Source organism: Lagopus leucura, unplaced genomic scaffold (genome assembly GCF_019238085.1).
Source record: "Lagopus leucura isolate 7727_CA_CO unplaced genomic scaffold, USGS_WTPT01 Super-Scaffold_73, whole genome shotgun sequence".
Taxonomy (NCBI): domain Eukaryota; kingdom Metazoa; phylum Chordata; class Aves; order Galliformes; family Phasianidae; genus Lagopus; species Lagopus leucura.
Window position 1 is genome coordinate 92409853 of NW_024962252.1, and position 24336 is coordinate 92434188.

Below are 24336 nucleotides of genomic sequence, written 5' to 3' on the forward strand. Positions count from 1 at the left end.
AAATTAATACACTAATTGCATGCATGTATGTATACAATTTGTCTGAAAATAACTATGTAGTAAGTTTCATAGTGTTTCTTAACATATATGAAGATTCTTGGTTGTGAAATGAATTTATATATATATGTGTGTATATATATATATATAGTGAAACATAGTGCACATCAACTAAAAGAATGCTTCTTGTGTAATATGCATAGCCCATAAGCCCTTACATTAGGCAGAGATAAAGGAGAGACCAAATTCCATCTATTAAAAAGTCCACAGTGAAGACTGAATAAATTTGATTGACATTTTAGCTAACTATTTTAAAGGTAAGCAATTGAGACGAGTGTGTTACAGTATTTTACTAAATAACATAGATTTGTATAATTTGTAGGAGTACATAAACCAGTTACGGGGGATATTATAGTACTTTCCAATATTGAACTGTCTCCAATATCTCTCCCTCTTTCTTTTTTCTAAGAAAAGTCTTACCAGTAAGCCAGTTCTGATGGCATTTTTTGAATGATGACTACTACAAATAAAACCAAAAGTGCTAAGAAATTTCAAAAGAAGCAGAATAGCCTTTTCTGCCATGATCTTATCTGTATTTTTTCATATTTGTGTTTTTTAACATGCACTTTTTAATATGCCTCCAGGGTCCTGCAGTTTTTGTACTTTTAAGTCCTTGTGACTTTTGCTCTACTTTTGCAATGATGAGGAAACTTAACATTGCATAACTAAAGTGTAAATAAATGCATGAATATATAACATTTAAACACCTACAGATATTTTCACTTCATCTTTGTAAAGTTTCTGAGCAGCAGAATCTGGTGAGGAAAAAAAATGTGTCTTGTCAGCTATGGGATTCTGTCATTATAATCCCCAGCTCAAGAAAGGGTGATGTAATGCCCAAATGTTTAAACTTCTGGGATCAGGGCTCCTGTGAAAGGAAAATCATAGTCTTATGTCTGCATACTGCAATCAATCCATTATGGATATTATTGTTATTTGAATAGGAGAAAATATAACAAAGTATTTAACAGTCTTGCCTGAACACTGATGTTGGGTACGTTGTCTTTCATCCTTAATCACAGTGATGACTGTTCAGGCCCTGGTTGAGAGGTGTGCTCAAGCAGGGACTCGTTTAAAGCAAGTGGCCATTGAACTGACTGATTACTAAAATAATGGCAAATCAAATGAAAATCCCACGCTGAGATCTTTGAAGAAGATGCAGTGTGAAAGATGGGTTTAAGTGGATCTTTCTCTCCAGAATAATTTAGAGGATTTACATAATCTTAGGGCTGGATTTGCTCTGTCATCCCTAACTGGAAATGGTATTTTCAAATGGATGTAAATGTGTATTCCCCAAAATGATTTAGGAGAATTTTGTAATCCCAGAATCAAATTTTTCCTTGTTATGTCAGAAATTGGTGTGAAATGTGTGTGCGAGCTGAAAGGAATCAGTAATTCATGATCTGTATTTCAGTCTTCATTCACCAGTCATTGAGACAAGGCTAGAAAAAAGAAAGACCGGAGTGGATGACAGCGCTAATTATTCTTGAATTCAGTATATGTGAACATGACAAATGGCTAGTCAGGATTCAGCCATGCATTTATTCTGCTAATGCATTCATATCTATCCAAGGGGAAAAAGAAAGAAAAAAAAACTTTTAATTTTCCTTCATTACATGTCATCAGCTCAATTAACCATTATATTTGTAGTAAAATACTGGCAAATTACTGCTTTCTTATTTTGGCTTGCCTGAAGATTTATGGCTATTAGCATTAATTTGTTTGCATTATATGGCATTTCTTCCTCTCTTTAACAGCAGCATGCACTTTATTCTGAATGTTTTTTCTGTGTTTGCTGCCATTTCAATATTGCTTACTAACATTTAATATATTTTGCTTTTTTATTTTGCTGACAAAGTTGCATTGATGAAAGCTGATTTGCAAGGTAGATAGCCCTGTGTGTATTCAACAAGACTGAAACCCCCAATGCACAGTTGGATTTCTGCAATAAATGCTCTGTACATTTCAGAACTCAAGTGTGTTATTTTGTTTCAGATTTTGTCTTTCACACCTCTAAAACAATGCACTACATGAACCTTCATTTTCCAGCAGAGTTTGCATAAAGGCTTTCAGTCTTGAGTATGTTTCGTATAGTGACTGCTTTAGTGCTTTGATCATACCTTTCTGAATTTCTTTATATTTCAGTAGTCTAGTTCTGGTTCTCTGGAAATAAGAGTAGTTTGTTCTTCATGTGTATGTCACATTTTGGCATGCCGGTTCATTAGTAGTCTGATTTTCTTCATTTTCCCTTAAAAACAAGTCTGCATGGGATCCCCCTGAAGCATGTGACTCAGTACTTGCCAACATTCATGTCAAAGAATCCAGGCTTCTCTTAATTTCAGACCTAAACAATTTAAAGCAATTTCTGGAATTAAAACTATTATAAAACGTAGCTTCATTTTATTTATTTAGTTAGTTGGTTTTGTTTTGTTTGGATTTTCCTTTATTTTCCTTTAGTTTCATCTCCCAGTGCTTTGCTTCCTGTGGCATCTGACTTCGCTGGTTGAAACAGGAAAAAATACTGAAATTGTTAGAAAACATTTAGCCAGTTAATGGTCTGAGATGAGATTAACAAATAACTTGCAATAAAGTTAATGTCTCCACTGTACCTGAAATAATGCTGCTTCAGTTTGTGCATTTTTATGTGTTTATGACATATTAATCGTAAAATTATAAAGCAAAAATATCTTTTTAACGTTACTTGTTGCTGCAAAAAAGCAGCAAGTTTATGTGTCTTTTCCTTGGTAACTTTGCTCATTCTGTTTGAGATATTGGCAACTTGTTAATGTGATCCAGTGAGAAACATGTTTGTTGGAAGCCAAAGTGCAAGTCTGTTTTTTTGTGTGTTCTCATCAGGCCCCAGCACAACGTGCCAAGAGGATTCGTGTGCAAACCAGGGAGTGTGCTTGCAGCAGTGGGATGGATTCAGTTGTGACTGTAGCATGACCTCCTTTAGTGGACCATTATGCAATGACCGTAAGTACACTAAAATGTGCTGGTTTGAAGGCTCTAGAGCTCTAAGGCAGCATTTCAAGCAAGTGTCGGAAGCTTTATACTATTTTAATATACAGTATTAAATGAACTGGCAAACCTTGTGAATATCTGTAAGGATATGGGAAAAAAATAGCTAAAATACGCAGTATGAATTGTGGACAATGTGCAGTATTAAACACTGGCAGAATTTTTTTTTATTATAGTTGATTACATATCTAATATACTGATGGTTACCCATTTGAAATAAGCTCTTTCTTGCATAAATGTTACAAGTAGTGTTTGCTGGTGGATTTTTTTTTTTTTTCTGATTGAAAAAAAAGTCTTTTACATTTTATTCTTTTAAACTATATTGTAATTTCCTAGCATTATCTCATGAGAGCTGTAATTACTGTGAAACAGTTGACAAGCCTTATTCTCTCCTTTTGTAGATTTTTTAGGTGACACACTGAGCATTTTGATAATAAAAGCATACAGAGTATTTTAGTTCTTTTAAATTTCATCTCAATAAAGCTACATAATACACACCAACCATCTGGTGTTGGAAAGAAAAACTTTAAATATGTCAGAAGTGAGGTGCCTGATTCACCAATATAATCTAATTTTTTTCCAATCTAGACTTATTGATCAAAATAGAGTTATGCAGAATTGAAAGCGAAGCAGAAATGCAGGAGCCTTGATGGTCCACAATAACTGTTAAAAGAAAACTGCTCAGTTTTGTTTTTAAATCAGCACATCTGAAATATCGGTGTTACATGTTTTTGTATCTATATGATAATGGAATTTCTTTAGGCACTTTTATTTTCATTTGTGTACGTTTCTCTGAATGAATGTCTGATGAAACAGTGTGTTGGCATGACTGCCTAGCCATGCATTTTAGATTTCTGTGTCTTGATCCCATTCTCTAGTCTACAGCATGATGCACCTTCTTGGACAAACTCTAAAATAGCACAATAACTATCATCTGAAGCGCTTTGGGCTCAGATTATATCTAACTTGAGGCTTAAAAATGAATTATGCAAAAGATGCAGTAATGATTTTCATGCGAGTTCCAATTTTCTACTCTTGACCACTTTTGAAAAAATGAGGAAAAGATTCATGTTAGCGTGCTTCCCTACACTTGCTGTCATGGTAGAAATGAAATGTGGCATCAGAGAACTTCAGAAAATTTGAAGAAAGGTTTGTGTGTTTATTCCTATGAGTTTGCCTTTCCAATTATATAAGTAATCAGCCATACTACAAAGCATGTTTTTAAAGATATTAGCCTTCTACTATCTACTACAGAGGAAAATTATTTCTATTTTTCTTTTATGCCGGTGCTTCTGGCTTTCTGTGACCTTAGTTCTTTCAAAAGTAACTAAAAACTGTGAAATGTATCATTATTTTAATTCATATCTAGCAAAGGAAAATCTCTTTCTGTACATTTGTTTTAGTAGTAGCTGATGTCTGGACCTGGAATATTCTGTAAACTATTTTCTCAAATACGAATCAGGCGTACTGAAAAACTAGCATAAGAATAGCATTATCAGTCTATGAAGTCTCACTAGTACAGTAGTGTTGTGGAGTACACTGTATAGAATCAGATAACTCAGTATAGTACTTTTGATGATGGTGAAGGGGTATCTTTGGTACAGGGCTGCCAACAATGCTTACTTCTTTCCAGATAAGTCATTTTTTTATGTTCTGTCACAAATATGAGATACAAATGTATCCTAGATGCAGATGTTTTGTGATAGAATGCAGTTTGGTAAATTTAATTTGTTTACTTTGTGCTTTATCTTGGCTCCTCAGGTTATTTTTCATTTCAAAAATCTGCCAAACAAATCTAATGAGAAAGATTTTTTTTTTTGCCATGATATATGGGGGGGAGAGGGGTTGGATAGAGAAAAAATCATGGTATAATCTCAGTGTCATCTGGATGCTTCTTGACTTGTGTCTGCATTCTTTAGGAAGGGCAGAATGGATAGAGAAATCATGAACTGTTACTATAGGTTTTAGTAAATTGCATGGGCTACAAAACACATGCCAAACTTTTGCAGCGCTGAAGTAAGCCAAATTCCTTTCACGTCAAGTGAGGTGGTTCCTGTGACAAGTCTGGAGTAGCACCTGCTTGCTACTGACAAACACAGACCTTATAAAAGACAGTGTGCAAGATGTGGAAGCAGGGCCAGGTGGTCCAGGAACGCAGTCCGTGAATGCATAGCGAGAACAAACCTAGCCTAGCAGGGGACATAGATGGCAACGGGAAGAGCTCCTGTCAGCACTGAAAGAAAGAGCAGGAAAATGGGCCCACCACTAAATGAGACGAAAGGACCTCAGGGCAAAGGACAAGGAATAAATCAGGGTACTCCATGGCTTCATCATGATCTTTATCAGTAAGACCAGCCTTCAGCATTTTCACTGCACTTGACCACACTTGTATAATGCACAAGATATACACTGCATGCATATGGCAACTGAAGGGATTAATCCATATGTTTTCCTCATCACTGTGAACTTGCTCTTGATTATCTTTGAAAGGTCCTGACTTTTGGTTCCAGAGAATTGAGGGAAAAAAATAAGAAAGTGCTGTCCTCAAGAAGGAGGAACAGACTGGTCAGCCTAACATCAATTCTAGGAAATGTGATAGAAAAGATCAACCTGGCAGCTATTTCCAAACATAGTAGAGACAGGAGGGCAATTAGGAATATCTAGCGTGGACCTTCAGAGGGGAAATTATATGATTTCATGAGTGTAGATTCGGTATTTAGTTATTTTTCATTTTATTGCTAAGCAGAGAATTCATCCTCTCATTTGAAAGCATGGTGAGTACTCAAAATTGGGACTGAATCATGTATCTTTCTGGAAAAACAAAACAAAACCAACCAACCAACCAACCAACCAAAAAAAACGAAATTATAATTGTCTCAGACTGAATGCAGTGAATAGTGGATACTCTTGGCTGTTACTGAGGATAGACTGAGATGTCCTGAGGTCATAGCATGTTATAAAAACATATTAGTTAAGTTTATAAGAGATATGGATAGTAGGGTATTTGGCATTATACAGATTCCAGGAGGGATTGAATACTTCTGTTTTGGTGTAGTGCTCGGAGAGTGCATTAAGTAAGATTGAAGTTATACTTCGAACCCTGAAAAATTTAAATATTGAGTCAATTTTTGAAATAAATGGACATTTTTATAAACGTCAGTCTTCCTTGAAGAACTCTGACCAGAACAGGTGCATTTTTGCAGTGAATGAGGCAAGGGTCTTTTATTATGTGAACAGGCAACTAACAATTATATAATAATCCATATGCAAGGAGGGGTAATTTAATATTGTGTTCAGAAATGTGCAGATGGCTTTCCCTAGATTTACAGTACTTTATGCCTGAAATTTAACGTTGTATCGCATTCACACTACATAATGCATAAAGAAAAGGAATATTTATTATTTTGAGTTAGCTATGCAAATAACTTGGTATGATCAGTCATTGATATGATCAGTGTTGACATTGGATAGGCATTCTGCTGTCACAGTGTCTTTCTTTTTCGAAAATGTGAATCAGAGGCTGATATTCGTATAATCCCTCTGTATGCTGTCACTCAGTGTTACCCAAATGATGAGTTTAAACTCTATACACACATAAATATATATTAATTTATTTTGCTGTTATGGATATGGCATCTTTTGGACCTTTTGACACTGAGAATGTAGAGTGCCTTAGTGCTACTTTTGTGAGGATTTGGACAAAGTGAAGAAACTTCATTAAATCAATGACCAAAACCTAAAGTAACCGTACGAGCCACTCCATATTTTGGTACTTTCCAAAATAGCAGAAAATATTCCTGGCCAAGTGTTTGCAGTTGCTAGCTATCAATAAGCATATAACCTGTTATTGAGAAAAAGGACGCACAATTCCTCAGAGTACATTAAAACATATTTGATTTCCACCTCCAGTAGCTGAGAATTAAAAAAAACCTGTCCCTGATAACATACAAGTCTAAATATTTGATGTGATTATTTTGCCATGGAGGCTCATGGTACACAGGAGAAATAAAGACAGCAACTCACAATTACAACACAGGGCAAGCTTCTGGAATGAACTAATTAAAGAAATCTCAATTTGTTCAGCTTATCTCATCCAATCTTTCTCTGTAATGAATATCTGGAATTTTTGGTGACAAACATCAATGGCCTAATTTGTATTATCTTCAAAGGAAGTGGGATTTCACACAAGCAGTCTTGAGAACTTAGAAATGCCTTGGTATTTAGGAGAATTAGAAAAACTATAAAAAGAGCAAGGAAGACAAGAAGTGCTAACCATGAACCATAGCTGTGAAACAACATTTTTAAACTTTTGTTTCTATTGGAATCTTGATCCAGATAAGGTGCACTTTGATCTACCAGGCTGTTGGGACTGTGATGTAACATGGGAGCACACACTGCTTTGAGCAGCATGACTCAAAAAATGAAAAATTTTTTTTCTCATCCTCCAATCCTTGATGGCCCAGCTGTAATTGCTTTTTCACCTCTATCTTGTATGGATCTCAAAGCAAAGTAAATTTTGTCTTTTCATTAATATCTGCTCAATCTATCAGTTACATAAAGTTAACCAGGCATTCTTTTCTTGATGGTCTGAAAACAGCTTTTAGAGTTTTTGCCTTCTTTACAAAAACATTCTGGAGTTGTCGATTGGGTGAGGTAATAGTTAGGTAATTTCCATATTCCTTAAAGATATAGATCACCCTATTTAAAAAAGAAAGTGTTTGACTGTGACTGTATATTGTCACTTAATATTTCTAAAAAAAACAGTAGCAAGAAAAGCTTCAAGTGAGGATAACATGATACAAAAGAAGAAAATACAAAACTTTTAAGGTAGCCAGAACGTATTTTTATAGCTCTGCTTGTAGCTCAGATCAAAGCAATTATGCAACACTTGTGGCCTACTCAGAGGCATTTTCTGCTTCACAATATTAAAAATGGAACATAGTGTCAGAAAATTGTGAGCTTCTCTCTGCCTCTGGAAGAATTAAGGGAGTAATTAAATTGAATTTTGGTATGTCAATAATATCTTTCTCTTATTAATTGTGTAATAATTTTGTAAATCAAATCCTGGAAGTGTTTCCAGTGTCATAAAGGTGAAAATGATTAAGGGTAATGAAATTCATTCTCATGGAATTAAAATTGTTCTGTTGGGTATCGTCAGATTCCTTTCTCTAGAACATTCAAATTATTACAATTTGATAGTGTGTTATGTACAATTCAGGTCTGAAATTTGGTATCTATTAGAAAAGCTATTCACGGTAACAGTGATAGCAGATAAGTGCTGTCGCTATTCTTTCTCATACATTTCTCTTTTAAAGATACTAATACAGTCTTGTAAACTGGAACGTTCCAATAATATGTATTAAGATAAATGTTAGGTAACTATTAGGTTTCTAAACAAGATTAATGGTCACATATGGTGCAGCTGAAGCAGAAGTTTTACCTCTGTTAATGGTGTCTCCAACAAACCCCTCCCCTCAAAAAAAAAGAGCAATGAGTAAGTGCTGGGTTTTTTAAACAGATGATAGCTGTGAGCATCACAAACGGTAAGAAAGAGGGAAAAGCTTTCCTAGTTTTTCCTAGTCTCCTTTTTAACCCATAGCATGAGAAGAGCTCGAAGTATTTATAAGGAGTTTAGTAATATATACCTATTTTATCTATAAGTTATTTACAGTAGCACAAAGATGGTTGACACATCAGAAAAGCAAAATTATTCAGTCCTTCTGAAGTCTGTACAGCTGGACTCAGGTTACTAAGGCAACCTGATCTTCCCCAGCATGTATTCTTGCTTGACAGATAGGTAGGTAGGTTAGATTCCAAGTAACAACATAGATAACAAGGATACAAGGCACTCCTATACGCATTACAAAACAAAATTTTCATGGTAGCTTGAGATCTTCTTTAGAGTCTTCTGTGTTTTCTTTTTCTTTTTCTTTTTTTTCTTTCCCCCCCCCCCTCAGATGATGTAGAAAATTGAGGCAAAGTGAAAACTTCTATTTATAAAGTAGACAAAATGACCTAAATCTTACATGGGTAAATCAGGGTGTTCTGCAATCCAATTTAATGATCTGTGCAATTCCTCAGCAGCTGAGAATGAAAGCATGTGCTGGTATAATGGCAAGGCACAGAGTAAGATAAATTTTGCAGACATTTTTATACCTTTCATAGTTTTGTTCTCTTCTCATGCTACAGGATGGATATTGTTACCTATTTTTTGACCACTTATATCTGCTGATTAGATGGAGATGGGAAGCTGTTCTGAATGAAATTTTGACTTTCTTCCTAGTGTGCTTGTTCTCTCTTAATATCACACGATATTTAAGATCCTTGAATATCTCATTTTAACTGGGGCGTATGAATGTTATATACTGATGTTGTGTTTTAAAGTCTTTGTAACTGTTGTCATGGAATCATAAAATTGTTTGAAGGTCAGCTAGTCCAACTTCCCTGCACTGAACAGGGACACCTACAGCTAGATCAGACAACTCCTGACCATAAGTAACTCCAAAGATGGGGCATCCATCACTTCTCTGGGCAGACTGTTCCAATGCCTCACCACCCTTATTATAAAAACAAAAATATTTTTTTCCTTATATTTGGTCTAAAACTCACCTCTTTTAGTTTGAAACCATTTCCCCTTGTCCTATCACAACAGACCTTGGTAAAGAGCCTGTCTCCATCTTTCTTACTGCCTCTTTCAGATACTGAAATATACTGATTTTCTGCTTAGGTATTTCAAGAAATTTTGTAAGAAGGAAGCAGGATTCATAGTAGCTACGAAAAAACACTGTTGGAAGCATTACTTCTGCGAGTAAAAGAACTTAACCAGGTCTTAGTGTCTGCTGGTTTAATGAAGCCAACTACAAAATTAAGTCCTAGCCTAAGGAAAACTGTTGCATACTCAAAAGTGAGTGGTCAACACCCAGCTTGGGTACTGGAAAGCTGGACTTTAAGAACAGGCAGCAAAGAGCATCTGATGCTCATCAAACTGTTTGGTGCACACAAAGCCAATTTAAAGGTTGTATTAAGGTTGTATTTGTCAGTTTGTTGCTGATTCTGATGGAATATTCATGCTGCTAAGATTTAAGCTGTCACTCTTTGTAATGAAGTCATACTTCCAACTGGAAACAGACATGAAAAAGCGCTTCATTTCACTCTAAACATTCATGCACTAAAAAACACTTAAAATGCATGGCATACAGTGTACAATGTCAAAAAGCATTAATATTTACAGATACCATTTTCAAATGATCATAAGCTCTTAGTCTGTGTTACCATATAAGGAAGTCCTCTCTTACTGAATGTTGTTTTAACATTCTCTCCCTTTTAAACAGTGTAAATCTTCAGAATACTCCTGGTCACATCAATGGGCTGATGCTTGGATTGTACAAAATATTTTACATAGAGACCAGAGAACTTTGAATTTGGGAAATTAATGCCACTCAGAAGTATCAACTGTGGTAGGCAAGTCTTCCTGTCCGGAGATCTTAAGTAGGAGCTGATGTTGCAGGCAGGGCCCCCAACCTCCACATTTAATACTGGACCAGGCTGCCCTTACTAAAGATACACTTTCCTTGTAACTTCATGAACTGTAATTGTAGGTGCTGTCTCATATCTAAATAGGTTTATGGACAGCTCATATGCTTGTTTTTGACTTTCAAGTCTCCTGTAGAGAATCAGAAAGACCGCAGTGTTTCATTACATCAGAAGAAGACAAAAGACCTTTCCTGTCTTTCACCATTCCCTATATTGTAGAGATATCATTGTAATTAAAGCTACCTACACACTTTCTCCTTCAAGTAATTGGATGCCACTCTCCTGGTCAGTAAATCAATTTAAGGATTGTCTTGTTTCTATGTATATTAAATAGAAAGGGCTTGTATGTCTGCAGGGGACGTATATGGGATATGCAGAGATCAGTTGTACAGGATGTACACAGCAGTTACCAGTATTTCTCAGAACCACCAGAATGCCTGCACAAATATACTTGTATTTTGCAAGAGCAGCAAACAACACCATTTAAACAAGTCAGATTTGCAGTGCATTAACAAAGCTACGTATATAGCTATTTCAAAGAATATTCAAGGCTGCTCAGGAGTATCAGACTCAGTATATGTGTGGTAAAGGTCTAATATGAACATAGGTAGAGGACAAGCTTCAGCTTCCTAAGTACCAGTAGTTCAGCCAAGGTGATGTATATCTGAAAATCTTGAGGGGGATGGGGAGGGAAATCCCCTAATTTTATGCAGATTCTGGAAAGATGTTCAGCAGTCCACTTAGCCATTTGCTGACCTTCTTCCACCTGCTTGTTTTCTTTTGACAAGTTATGCCTTGACCTTGAGCTCCGTTCCTTCCCCCTATGCTTAATCTTTTCTTCCTTTACTTTTGTCTGCTAAAAGGATAGGAATGTGTTTTAATAGGCTTCTTTCTGTAATCCCTGAAGGGAAGCCTTTACGGCAGGAAAATATTCAAAATGATAGTATCTCTCTAATTGAAAGCACTACCAGGAAAAAATGAAAAATGGGTAAGTTCAGATGCTTTCAGAAGCAAGTGGATTTTATTTCTGTACAACCGAGGCCTGAAAACTTCCAAATGTCACAATGTTGAGAACATTTTACTAGCAATAGTAAGCCTATTTCTCCCTGAAACTCTACCCCAAAACTTTCATCTTTCCAGCCTCTACTTGCTACCAACGTGTATTACTACTGATATTTAATTTGAACTACTTAATGCAGCTTTGCTGGGATGACAGCCAACTTCAAAGAAAACATTTCCTCTCTAACCCCAACAAATGCACAGGGCCAAGAGATGATATTTTCACTGAAGATTAACCTTTTCCTGGGGATGATACAGTATGCCAAACAACAAGGAAAGGCTCGGAGTACTATAATAGAATCGCCTATAATAGAAATGCAGCTTATTGTAGTTTCAGATTTATAGAGAAGGTATTTTTTTATAATTTTGCTATATCTGCACTATGGATTTTATTGAATCTATTGATCAAAAGTTAGACAAATTATATTAGGAATTTCTCCAGCTTGCTTCTCTAGGAATTCTCCAGGAATTTCTGAATGAAAATATGGCTGAAATTTTGCTATAGCTAGAAAGCTGTAAAAAAATATTTAATTTATTGTCTTGGAAAATGTCAGGGAGGAAAGTCAAAACTGTATGGTCTTCCCTGTATCTGGAGCAGGAACAGCATCCTAAGTGGTAAATTAAAGTTCCTTTTAATGTACAAAAAACTCTCAAAAAGTAGGAAGTCTATTACTTTTCTTTTTTCTTTTTCTTTTTTTTTTCTTTTTAATTTCCTTAAATTGTTGATTGCAGACACTTTCCAAAATAGGGTTATCAGTTGGGGTGGGGGGAAGGGTGGCACTTAACAATATTTAAGTCATTTCATATAATAGAGCATCACTGATGCAACAGAGGCAGCTGGGGGGGGGGGGGGGGGGGGGGGGGGGACGGTACAGTGGAACCAAACTTTAGACTTACAAAATTTAGGGATCTCTGCCTTCTAAGTCAAGGTCTTGTGAAACTCCATCTTTAGCCCGATACACCAGATGGTAATATTATGATGAGGGACATGCTATTGCTAGATTACTAACCTTAATCAGTTTGTATGTTAAATCATTTGTAAAATTGGAAAGCATAGGAGGGAGAGTATGAGAATGTAGAAGGAAGTAGGGAATGATAACCTTGCATGGAAGTGTTGGCAGTTTTACATCCTTAGGTCATAAGTTCTTCTGGATAGCACAAGATAGTTTGGAGTAGAGTTCTGTGTGATTTTAGTTTCTGAACTGTTGAGGCCTACCAGTATTTAATAATACACTACACTGGGAAAAAAATGCCACAGAATGTCTGTACACAGCCATGTTCGTTTGTAAGTTTAAATAAAATGAAATATGGACTATTGTGAAGCATCCATAGACTTGCAAATAATAATACCCCGCTGTAAATATTCTGCAAAGAATGTAGTATATTTGCTTATGTGAGGAAAAATAAAAGGGGACCTATTTATAACAAAGGTCTCATATAGGCATATAATTCTAGATTAATTTTAGATACTCTCAGTAATAAATTAAATTATCCCTTCACGTCACTGTTAAGTGATTCTAAAGAAATTTTTTTGTCACTCTTTTAAAATATAATTAGATTTTAAAAACAAACAAAATTGACAAAACAGGAAATGGGAAATTTAATCAAGCACAAGTAACAGCACTTTGTTAAAATCGTTCCCAGACTTCTTACATATATATCAGTAGTCGCCTCTTCACATTAAGACTTCTTCTAAAATTCTCAGTTCATTTTCTATTCTTTTGACAGTCTGAACAATTTGTCTGGGTTTTTTTTTTTGTTTGTTTATTTATTTTATTTATTTTTTTTTTTTGCTTCTTTGTGAATGGAAAATGATGAAAAACCTATAAATCCAGAGATGAGGTTTAATATGAATTTCCACATTGCAGATGTTCTGTTTTCTAAACAGTTATATGAAAATGCAGGCATTTCATTAAATGGACTAGCTTCACTGGAAAAAACCTCCAATCTTTCCGGGCAAGTAGAAATGATAAAGGAAGTACAGAAGAAAGCTCAGAGGTCCCCAGAGACCTTCCAGATTTAACCTTCATTTCCTTTTTCATCTTAGATTTCTTTATTATTATGTGGAAATATGTGGTTTAGCTGTTCTTCAAGTTGACAGGTGGTAGAAATCCTTTAATTATGATCTTGGTTGTATGCCGCCAGTGCACAAAGGGGAACCATGATAATCCACTCCACTGTGTTATTAGGAGTCATTGCATATTACTCGTGCTTTTTAGTGTAAAATCCTGTGTAAATCTCACTGTAGAAATAAAATAACCAAAGTAAAAAACAAAAAAGATTAAATTAAATTATATTTGCAGGAAATAAAATAATTAGCTATTATACACCACTCTTCCATGGACAGATAGTAGGAAAAGAGTTTAAAGATTAAGAACTTGTTTAAGCAACCTCTTTTTTTTTTTTTTTTTTTGGTCGTTTCTTGCTCAACTATTTAATATATAATTTATCATGTACTTAACCTGTCTTTAAAATATGATCGTGTTATCATGTTCAGTGTACATCAGGTACAGAAAGGAAAACCTTCACAATATTGTTTCCTTTGCCACCTGTTCTGCAAAACTTCTATTTATTAGTACTTTTATTCCATTTAGATAAAACGTGATTTATCTCTTCCATTTGGTTAGTAATTCTCTGTAATTATTTATGACTGGACTTAAGGCTATTTTCAAGCACTTGGAGACCTTTATTTTTTTTTCCTATTGGAGTGGCATAAAAGGGCCCTAGGTCAAAATTCAATGTATCTACAGAGAGCCAGTGTAATTACCTTACAAACAGAGAATGCAATGGAGCTGTTGGGATGGGAAGGTTCCTCTCTGTCCCCAGCCCCAGGGTAACAAGACAAATGAAGAGCGTGGAACAAGGAGGAAATCAAAAGTTTCCTTCAGCCTATAATGACCTGGATAATCATCACAATTCTCAAGTACACTTCAGTGATGAAGTGCTCCCTGTCCATTGTCCACACTGGCTTTTCTGCCAGCAAAGGTAAGATCAGCTTGGGATTCATTCCTATGCGATGTAAGTGGAACACGTAAAATAATGCAGTACTATATACAGAAAGTGATTCCTGCTCTCCATACTATTGCGTTACCAAACAAACTGAAAAGAGTAACTTTTCAAGGAAGAGTTGCCAAACGCTAGATGCTGTGTCAGCATTAACGTAATGATCAACAATTTCATCCACTCCAAACTAGCAGCAATATTTCATACCTTTTCCTGAAAAACTGAAGTATACTGTGACACATGGGACCTGAGTTCAGTCAGTCATACTTATGTTACAAAAGGGTGATGTTAGCAAAATAATTATTCAAATACAACGCCTATTTTTATGGGCCTTTTTTTTCCCCATGAATTATTCTATGAAATCACTGATGACTGTTTCTGTAACATGCTGCCCATTCTTATTAATGTTTAAGACAGGCAGTAATGAATTTATTTGTAAGAACATACGTGTCAGTTGTACAGACAGTAAAATAAGCATGTAGTGATGTTGTGGCTATCAGGATTAAGTGTCACTTCTAAAAGTTTCACCCCATTGCTGATATTTGTCCTCTGTTTATGCAGTGGATCGTCAATTGCAGTGATCAGACTGGAAGCAATTTCTTTGATGTTTTTAAAAGGAGGAAATAATTTTTCACCTATCTGAATGTCAGTTGGCTGAGAGTAAATTAAAATGTTCCAGTACTGAGACTGGCAATTATTGCCAAATGTAACCTGAACGGCTTTGGTATTAGTATTCCTAGCAGGGATTTTTTTCCTCTTCTTGCAACACGTAGCTCTTGTTTCATTCTAGCCGTTTAAATTAGGAGAGCTGAAAACAATGATCAATCAGAGGTAGTTAAAAAAAAAAAAAAAGAAAAGAAAAAAAAGAAAAAAAATCATCCCGATACTACATTTTCTTCATTTATATCTTTCTTTCTTTTTTTTTTTTTTTTTTTTTTTTTTGAGTATTTCCCAATTTACTTTTCCCTTTGGCAAACTTGAATTATCTTCTTTATGGGCCAAATTGTGCTTTGATTTAAATTATTGATAAAGGTGTCTTAAATACACTGGAAGCAAGATGGATTTCTAAATAGGCAGCTATCTTTCTAGACTGCTGTGAGTACTATCAGCCGCTAATGAGACCAAGGCTTTCACTGCCCTGATATGCCTGGTTTCCAGCTTTGAATGTGCAGAGCCTGTGTCTGAATCTGGATCTGCTGTATAGCTGTTTAAACCATAGTAAGGCATGGGGCCATTATTAAATTTACTATATGCCTCTGTGAATCCTGGCAGTGCATTCTCATCTATTGAGAAGCCTTAGAAACAAGCTCCTCAGGCAAAACATCCATTAAAGTTTCTTTTCTTAAAGAAAAAAAAAAAAATCTTCTGCTAATTTGCTGCAATTTATGTTTGCTTTGTGATTCTGCAGCCAAGCCTGCCAATGAAACTGTGCTAATCATTAGGAAGCTTGTGCTTGTATGCATTCAGGCATTCTACAAATACCACTCCATAGCTAAAGCGATGTTCTAAAAGGGTTTGGGTTTGTTTTTCCTGCATGGTTAAAATCTTACAGCATGTGATTTTGCTCTTTTCTCTCCTTAAAAATCCTTGTGTAGTTCATCTGAGGAAAAACTATTCTTACAGCATACTTTTTTCTTTTATATAGTGTAGTTTAATGATAGAAAATAGGTGTCTCACAGATAAAATTACATACTACATGCTCCTGTGTCCTGTCTCAAAGATTTAAGCCCTATAATCTTTTAAAAATTGATCATTACTCATTTATCTTCTGTAATGGTACCGTTGGCTAAGAATTTGAAAAACAGTTAAATTAAAAGAAAAAAAGAAGAATAAGAGTCAGTAGAGGTAGCACTTTGTGGGAAGACCATTAGAAATGAAGGGGGAGTGGATAGAAGTGTATCTTGTAAAGATCTCGTAAAGACCCCAGAAATCCAAGATGAGAAATTAACTGCTCAACCATTGAAAAATATTGGGTCAATTTTCCACATTTTGGAGATCTACAGAAGTCTGTGTATCCTCTGTAAACTCTACCACCTCATGCGAAAAGCTGCAACTCTATTTCAACGTTGAATACACAACTTCTGTTCCTTTGTATTCCTTCACACTTGAAGTCTGTGTCTGTTGCTCATCTGAGAAGCTTCCTGTCACAGGGTTAAGGGAAAACTATTTTAATCACCGTTTTGGAAGAAGGCATCTCAAGAGAGTGGTAGCTTCTACTGATATTTTAGCATTAGTTTATAAATGGATGCATTCCCACACGAAAGTGCAGGGATGAGAATGTAGCTGTCACATCCAGCAAACTTTGTTCAACATTTCTTACTGCAGGAATGTGCACTGTGACTTGCAGTTAGCAATAATACACTTTATGTAATTAGTGTCTTGCTTTAGTCCTAATTGTTTCTGAGTCCAATAGGGGTGCTAAGTGTAATTTGTGATATTTCAGAACAGACATTACTTTTTAATGTTGCTGTTGTCTAGCAAAGTAGAGCCTATCAGGATATGCTCTATCTTATAGTATGTGATTCTTTTTTCTCATTTTCTGTTTCTTCATCATAATTAGTCCTGATGCTGCCATGTTAGGATAAACTCATGATCCATCTCTATCCACTCTTCACTATTGGCCAGATACCAGATGCTTCTGATGAGAGCTTGGAGTCTGAGTGGCTCAGGCATATTTGGAAATATTGAAATTTAAAACCTGTATTAACATTTATTTCTGGGCCAGCTTTTGTTCCATAAGCAATGAAGTATAGAAAGAGAGTTATGTAAGGGACAAGCGTATAGGCTTACTTGTTCTAATTTTATACCTGATGGGGAGAGCACAGCGGTGGTTTGCAGTCTTTATCAAAATAACAAGAGATCTCCTCATTGTTTAATCCTTGTTTACAACCTCCAGTAATCTTCATTTTCAGCTTCTAACGTAACAAAAGTTGATGATTTACTTTAGCTACAGAAGTTCTGGATATTTTAATTAAATGCTGCTTTCATTAAATGGTACTGCACTGAAATTTCATCTTGCATAGAATTCAGTAGATATGGTTATCAGGGTACAATTTTAAATATTAATATGCTATCGTTGAGGATGGAAAAATTGCTTAGACTGAAATGATTTGCAAATTTCTGCACTTCAAGGAATCACCTGCAAAGATCTTGGTTTTCACAAACATGGATTTCACACAGTGGGAAAGCACATAGTTGTTCATGGTCACTTGGAGGTATTTCCATATTAGCTTCAGGTGCCTGTTGTCTAGGTGTTGTCCAGGTGCCTGTCAGCTACATCTGACTATCTACAGTATCATTTTATGTAATTCTGCATCCTTGTGAAATTTGTTAATGAGCTATTTTAGGAAGACATTCCATGCTTTCCAGATAGAACAGCTTAGACTGTTCAGAAAGGGCACAGAATCATAGAAGCATAAAACAGTTTGGTGTGGAAGTCACCTTAAAGTGGTCCAGTTCCAACCCACATGCCACAGGCAGAGACACCTTCCATTAGATCAGATTTCTCAAAGCCCCATCCAGCTTGGCCTTAGACACTTCCAGGGATGGGGTATCCACAGTTTCCTTGAGCAATCTGTTCCAAAGCCTCATCACTTTAATAGTAAAGAATTTGTCTTTAATATCTAATCTAAAGCTACCCTCTTCTAGTTTAACTGTTACTCCTTTTTGTATCACAACACTCCCTGACAAACATGTTTGCATATCTGTCTAAAAAAAGTATTGGAAGCAACAAAACCGAAACAGCAGGATTTTTGGAGATGAACAAAAAAATGGCTGTATATAAATATATATGGAGTGCCTACCCAGAAATAAACTTTTTGAGAGATCAAAGGATGCCACTGCTCTCAGGAAACCTTCAGTAAACCGAAGGGAGAATATAAATTGAAAAGTGCAAAGGTGTTCTTTTGTGAGGTTACTGAAGCCAGCCCTCAACCTTTGAAATTTAAGCCTCATGACCTGTAGAGCACTGTTTCCCATGTTTGCATGATAGGAAGAATAGCTGCTTTTCCTTTCTTTAATCTTTCCTTTCTTCCACTTAGTTTAAAAAAAAAAAAAAAAAGCAACTAGACAATCAGCTAAGCAAAATCCCCACATTCTGCTTCCTTTATTTCCAATATCTTTTGGACCTAAGCGTTAAAATGTGAGGTAATAAGTTTGAGGACAACCTGGGAGAGGAGAGTGCCCCTGCTTTTAAAAAGAGAAGAATTTTCTTGACTGGTTGGTTGTTTTTCAGAAAGAGATATGAACCAAGTTACCCTATAGAAGGTCATAGCCACAAAAAGGAGAAAACTTTCCTACCTTAAAAGTTGCCACAGAGGGCAAATTCTACGAACGGCAATAAACTAAAGGGCTCCTGATCATACAAAAGCTGAAATAAGGTGATTTGTTCCTATCGTGTCCCATAGCATTCTGTAGGGGCAGCACTTAATGCCACAATGTCTTCTGATTTCATTACTGCTCTGTTGCTTTTACTGGGGTTTGGAACTTGGGGAAAGACGTGAATGTGCCCATCTGAATGTATTGTTGTAGTATCAATCTTTTCAGACCTCCTGGGTCCACTCTGCAAAAGATATGAAATAGTCAATAGCTCCTATGTAGCAGATAAAGAAGAAGAAATAATGAATGTGCTTTAGTAGTTGGTATAAAAAATGAGAGGAAAAGGTTCTTGGGTGCCTAAGGGGTTCACTGTTCCACAAAAATGGTACTTGTTGCACAGAGAAAATTGAGGCAGCCTGACATTCACAAAGCTTTATTCATGGGACCTGTAGCTGATGATGTACATTGACTTCCATGTTACCTTATGAGGAGAGAAAGGTGGAGACAGAGAAAGGGAAAACTCCAATGGCCAAGTGGGAAGAGAATTAATAATAGTCCCCGGGTGAATGCTTTCTCCAGGGTATGCTGTCCAGTATAGCAGGGAATCACAGTAATGTTGATGACTGTGTCTATCTTTTTCCGCAGTAAGATCATATCTTTTCTCAGTACCTGCTCAGCCTCCTTGGTGCTGTCTGTTCAATGACAGAATTACAATTTTGACTTCAATAGAAATTTCATTAATTAGGATATATGTGTTGAACACTGATTGACTATTAAACACCATACACACCTGTTATTTATTATATATACATTTAAAAATGCTAAAATGATTGATATTCACTTCATTCAAACATAGACTCAACAGTTTGGAAGGTTGTGGGAGGAAGGAGTGATGATTGGAATCCGTGCAGAGCTAGAAACTGAAGCTGTAAGGCATCAGGGCGAGGGGAAGAAGAAAGAGTGTAGGTTAGATATCAAAAAGAATCGCTATCTCAGAGACTATGACAGAGAAATGATTCACAGTGCACCAGTGCAGGGATAAGAACAATTGGGAGACCAAGTGAAACCATATTCACAATCTAGCCTCAGGATGAGTAGGTGGAAGGCTGAAGTGAAAAGGCAGGCCATAACTGCAAATGAGGGGCCTTCAGCAGTACACAAGTTAAAGCACTCTGCAGAAAACTTAAGATCCTTTTTCTGAATGTATCCCCAAACACTTCAGTTCTGACAGTACAGAGCAGATAGCTTGTACTGTGTGTTTCAGGCACAAGTATTCCCAGGCCTGTGCCATAGCAGCATTTCTATAGCTGTGTGGTCTCTTTTCCTCTTCTTGCCACTACACATCTGAGAAGTTGTGCAAATTTCTCTCTAAGGAGTCCTTACTAAATACATCCCCAACTATCTAAATTAAGATATTAAAGAAATCAAATGATGTTTGTGCACCCTGGAGAAAAATGAACGCATTCTTCTTTATTTGTGGCTTTCTTAAAAATATTGATGTAAAGATCTGAAGTATAACTCCCAAGATCTGCAGTATTCATAAGGAATAATTTTAATGGAAATGAAAAAGAAGTGTAAAACTGAAATTTTTAATCTTGGTTTCCTTTAGTGGGGAGATGAGAGTAGACAAATGGGTAAACAACCCTATATAAAGACTGTGAGAAGACTATTACTGGTATCACTGAATTGCTCAAAATTATTTGCCACTCAAAGAATTTGCTATTTAGGAAGAATATCAATCTGAACAAGAAATTGCTGTGACTAAAGGTGAATGTGGCTGTGAGGAAATTCTAAGTGTATAAACAATAATTTTTTTTTTTTCTGAAACAACTTCTTACTGGGAGCAAAAGAAAAATACTCAAAAAAAAGCTAATCCTACAAGAGGATTATTTGGAAGCTGTTTGGAATGCCTCTTCTGTGTTACTATACGGTACAGTTTTCCTGTGCTTTCTCTCCTGGTTGTTAATTAGCTACTTGATTGGGCTGAGAAATTATCACCTAAACTGTCAAGAATAGAGCCAGCAAACTTGAGAGATATTCAGAGCTTGAACACAGATGTGTCCTAATTGAATAGTGCTAACTGACTATACACTGTGATAAGTAACTTACATGGCACACAACTTTTAGGTGGCAAATTCTACACAAACAAGTAGCACAACAGATTCTTCACATTTGTCTTTCTGTTCCAGTGAACTCCCCACTTCTTTCAGGTGATCTTGAAGAAAAGTTTTCCTGACTTCAATGTGCTTGTAACTGTAACCTAAGCAGAAATGCACAAGTCCTGATCTCAGAGGAGTAAATGTTTCTTTTTCACTACTGAATTTTCAAGTAACCTTCGCTGCCAAATTAGGACTGCTTCTTGGAAGAGCTACCTCTTGTTTTTATTTATTTCTATTTTTTGTTTTATTTTATTAATTCCGGAGAGATGCATCCAACCTAATCTTTAAAAAGTCTTCCATCATCATCTTCCTTTCTTTGCTAATTATTTTAGGGAATGTTTGTTATCAGAACACCCAAACAACTTGTTTCTTGAATTATCATGTAAATTGGCAGCAATAAATAGCTAGACCAAAGGTCTTGAGAGTCTGGGGAGGTTACTGCTGACTGGAAGCTGCCCAATGTTATATCCATCTCCAAAAAAGGTCTGAGAGAAGACCCAGGCAACTACAGACCTGTTAGTTTAACATCAGTGCCTGGAAAGAGTTGTGGAGAAGACTGTCCTGGGGGATATTGAAAGGCATTTAAAGATCAAAGCTATTATAAGGCATAGTCAGTATGAGTTCATAAAGGGAAAATGCTGCCTTGGTAATTTGTTTTTCCTTTTATGATGAAGTGAAGACAATGGTTATAATCTGTCTGAGTTTTTGTTAAGATCTTTGATACCTTAACTCACAGCATCCTTCCAGACAAACTGTCCAACTGTGAGTTGTACAGCCTGTGCTCGCTGATGAACTGGCTTAATGGCAGAGCTCAAATGGTGATAGAATGAAACTACATCTGACTGGTGTGTGTTCAACAGCAGTGTTACCCAGTGCTCAGCTCTTGTGCCAGTCCTGTTCAACATATTTATCAATGGTCTGGATGCAAGAGTGGAATGAGTTCTTAGCAAGTTTCTTGATGAATATTAACTGTAAGGTGCTTTTGACTCTTTGGAGTGACGTGAGGCCTTTCAGAGGGATATAGATATATTGCCCAAATCTTGCATTTTTTTTAACTTATTGCATACTTAATTTTAAGCTTTTGAAGGTAATTTTTTTGTCAGTGTTCTCTTAAATGATGAAAATTTACTTTTGAAAAGCTCCATTTTCAGCATTAACAGGAAGAATTAAGTCTCTACTAGCTTTCTTCCCTTTAGAGAGAATTTATAAATTGACATATATGTAGGCAGCCAGGATACCCAGCATAAACCTGTAGTTCCATATTCCTCATGGATGCTCTTGATGTGCTTGATTCACTTTTCTCGCACTGTGTACTGCTGTTCAAGTTTTATTCCTTGTGTCTGTCCTAAAAGGAATCAAAGACACCTTGTTTACTATTATTTGTCTTATTCTCATTTAGAAGTACTTTGAATGCATCATGACTACTTGATTTCCTTTTTGTCTTCTACATAAACTGGTCCTGTCTGTAGTGATAGTTAACTTAAAATTTCTAATAAAGTCACATGTCATGCTGACTAAATCCTAATCACAGTCACTTGCATAGCTACCTTTTGATCTTTCATACACATTGCTTTTCTCTCTGACTCTCTAGTGCATTTTTGCTCTGTATTCCATACACTTTTGGCCGAGGTTGTATATTGTAACAGAAATGTCTTCCTTTTTTTTTTTCTCCTGTGTTTACCTTTCTAACTGTGAAACCATGATAACAGAGTCTTGGTTAAAGTACTTTACGCACTCTAGTTTTACACTGGAGATCAAATTTTTTCTCCATAATCATGTCTATGCCAGAGGAATGTTAAGAGAATTTGAGTATATGTAAAGCCATGATTCACAAGGCACCTCGGCATATGCTTAGAACATCTGGCTGAAAATGAGGACTTGTAAATCCTACAGAGAAAGTCTCAACAGAACAAATTAGACAGAAAGGTCTATGAAAAAGGAAAAGCAAGGATGGGAAGGTGGAAGAAAAGGAGAGAAAAGAAACAATAAGAAGTAAGATTAAAGAAAAAGTAGATAATGGAAGAATGGTGGCTGATAAGGAACGGGTAGCTAAAAAACATAATGCAGTAACAGAAAATGCTAAAACAATGAACGCAAGGCTAAGACAAAAGAGAAAAAAAGAACAAGAATGAAAGAACAGATTAACTGCCGTTATAATTAGATACTTGCTTTATATTAATAAAAGAAATTATAATAGTTTGAAATCATATTTTTCAATAGATTACCCTTCATTGAGATTGACAAATAGTCGTTGCCTGTAGAGCTATTCAAAAACATTGTCGCCAGAGTTTAAAACAAACAAAATGATGAGATTTGCCTGTGCATAAGGTTTCATGCTATACAGAAGTATTTCTAGTTCTTGTTATACAGAAGTATTTCTAGTTCTCAGGACTTATTTTCTAAGGAGAACACGTGTGAAATGTTCTAAATCCCCTCCCCAATACCCCAAAATGGCATAGTAACTGTGAGGATAGAAAATGTGAACTGCTTCAGTTGCTCCTATAAAATTCATTACAGAAGATGCAGTTCAGTTGTCTTTCTGGTTTTATTCAGCAATTTTCTTATGATACCTATGCACATGGAGTTATTCTCCTTTAAAATTGAAGCAAAGAAAAAGGAGAGCTACCATGTGTTTCTCTGTCAAGACAAAACAATTCCATTATTTATTAATTTTTAATTCCTCTGTTACATTTTAAGTTACAGAAGTTTAAAAACTATATCAAATGATTCCAAGGTATAATAGCAAAGAATGGAGAAAAAAAAGCTTTCAATGCACTCTAATATTAAATTTTAAAATAATCTATAATACTAACTCCTTTCAATACCAAACTAAATATAAATGAAATGACATAGACATTAAATATCTATCAGAACATCTAGCGTTGTAGCTCAGTATCATATAAAACTTGCTGCTCATGAAACCTGTCATTCTGTTAACACATTTCTGGATGGCTGTGACTGTAGCTTTATTTGTAATACAGGTCAGAAACTGCAGTTGGAAAATATGTGTAGTGCAGAATGAATGATACCAGACAAAAAAAAAAAACAACCAAACAACTATCAGTAGGATGGAGAGAAAAATGGTTTTATTATTGACTGTAAAAGTTCTGGGTGACTCTGACTTATCCATGGAATGGGAAAGAAGACGTGACTTTTTGCTGTGTTAGAATCTTTAAGTATAGAAGTT

At 35.8% G+C, this 24336-nt stretch overlaps 1 protein-coding gene across 7 annotated transcripts in view; it reads left to right on the forward strand.

The window, feature by feature from the left end:
- The window catches only part of NRXN1 (neurexin 1), a 629457-nt gene that overhangs the window by 298794 nt on the left and 306327 nt on the right, over nucleotides 1-24336 (forward strand). For all 7 annotated transcript variants that reach the window (XM_042884865.1, XM_042884874.1, XM_042884894.1 and 4 more), the window contains one exon: nucleotides 2914-3033. In XM_042884865.1, coding sequence (XP_042740799.1) covers nucleotides 2914-3033 — 120 coding nt within the window. The remainder of the gene's footprint in view (nucleotides 1-2913; nucleotides 3034-24336) is intronic.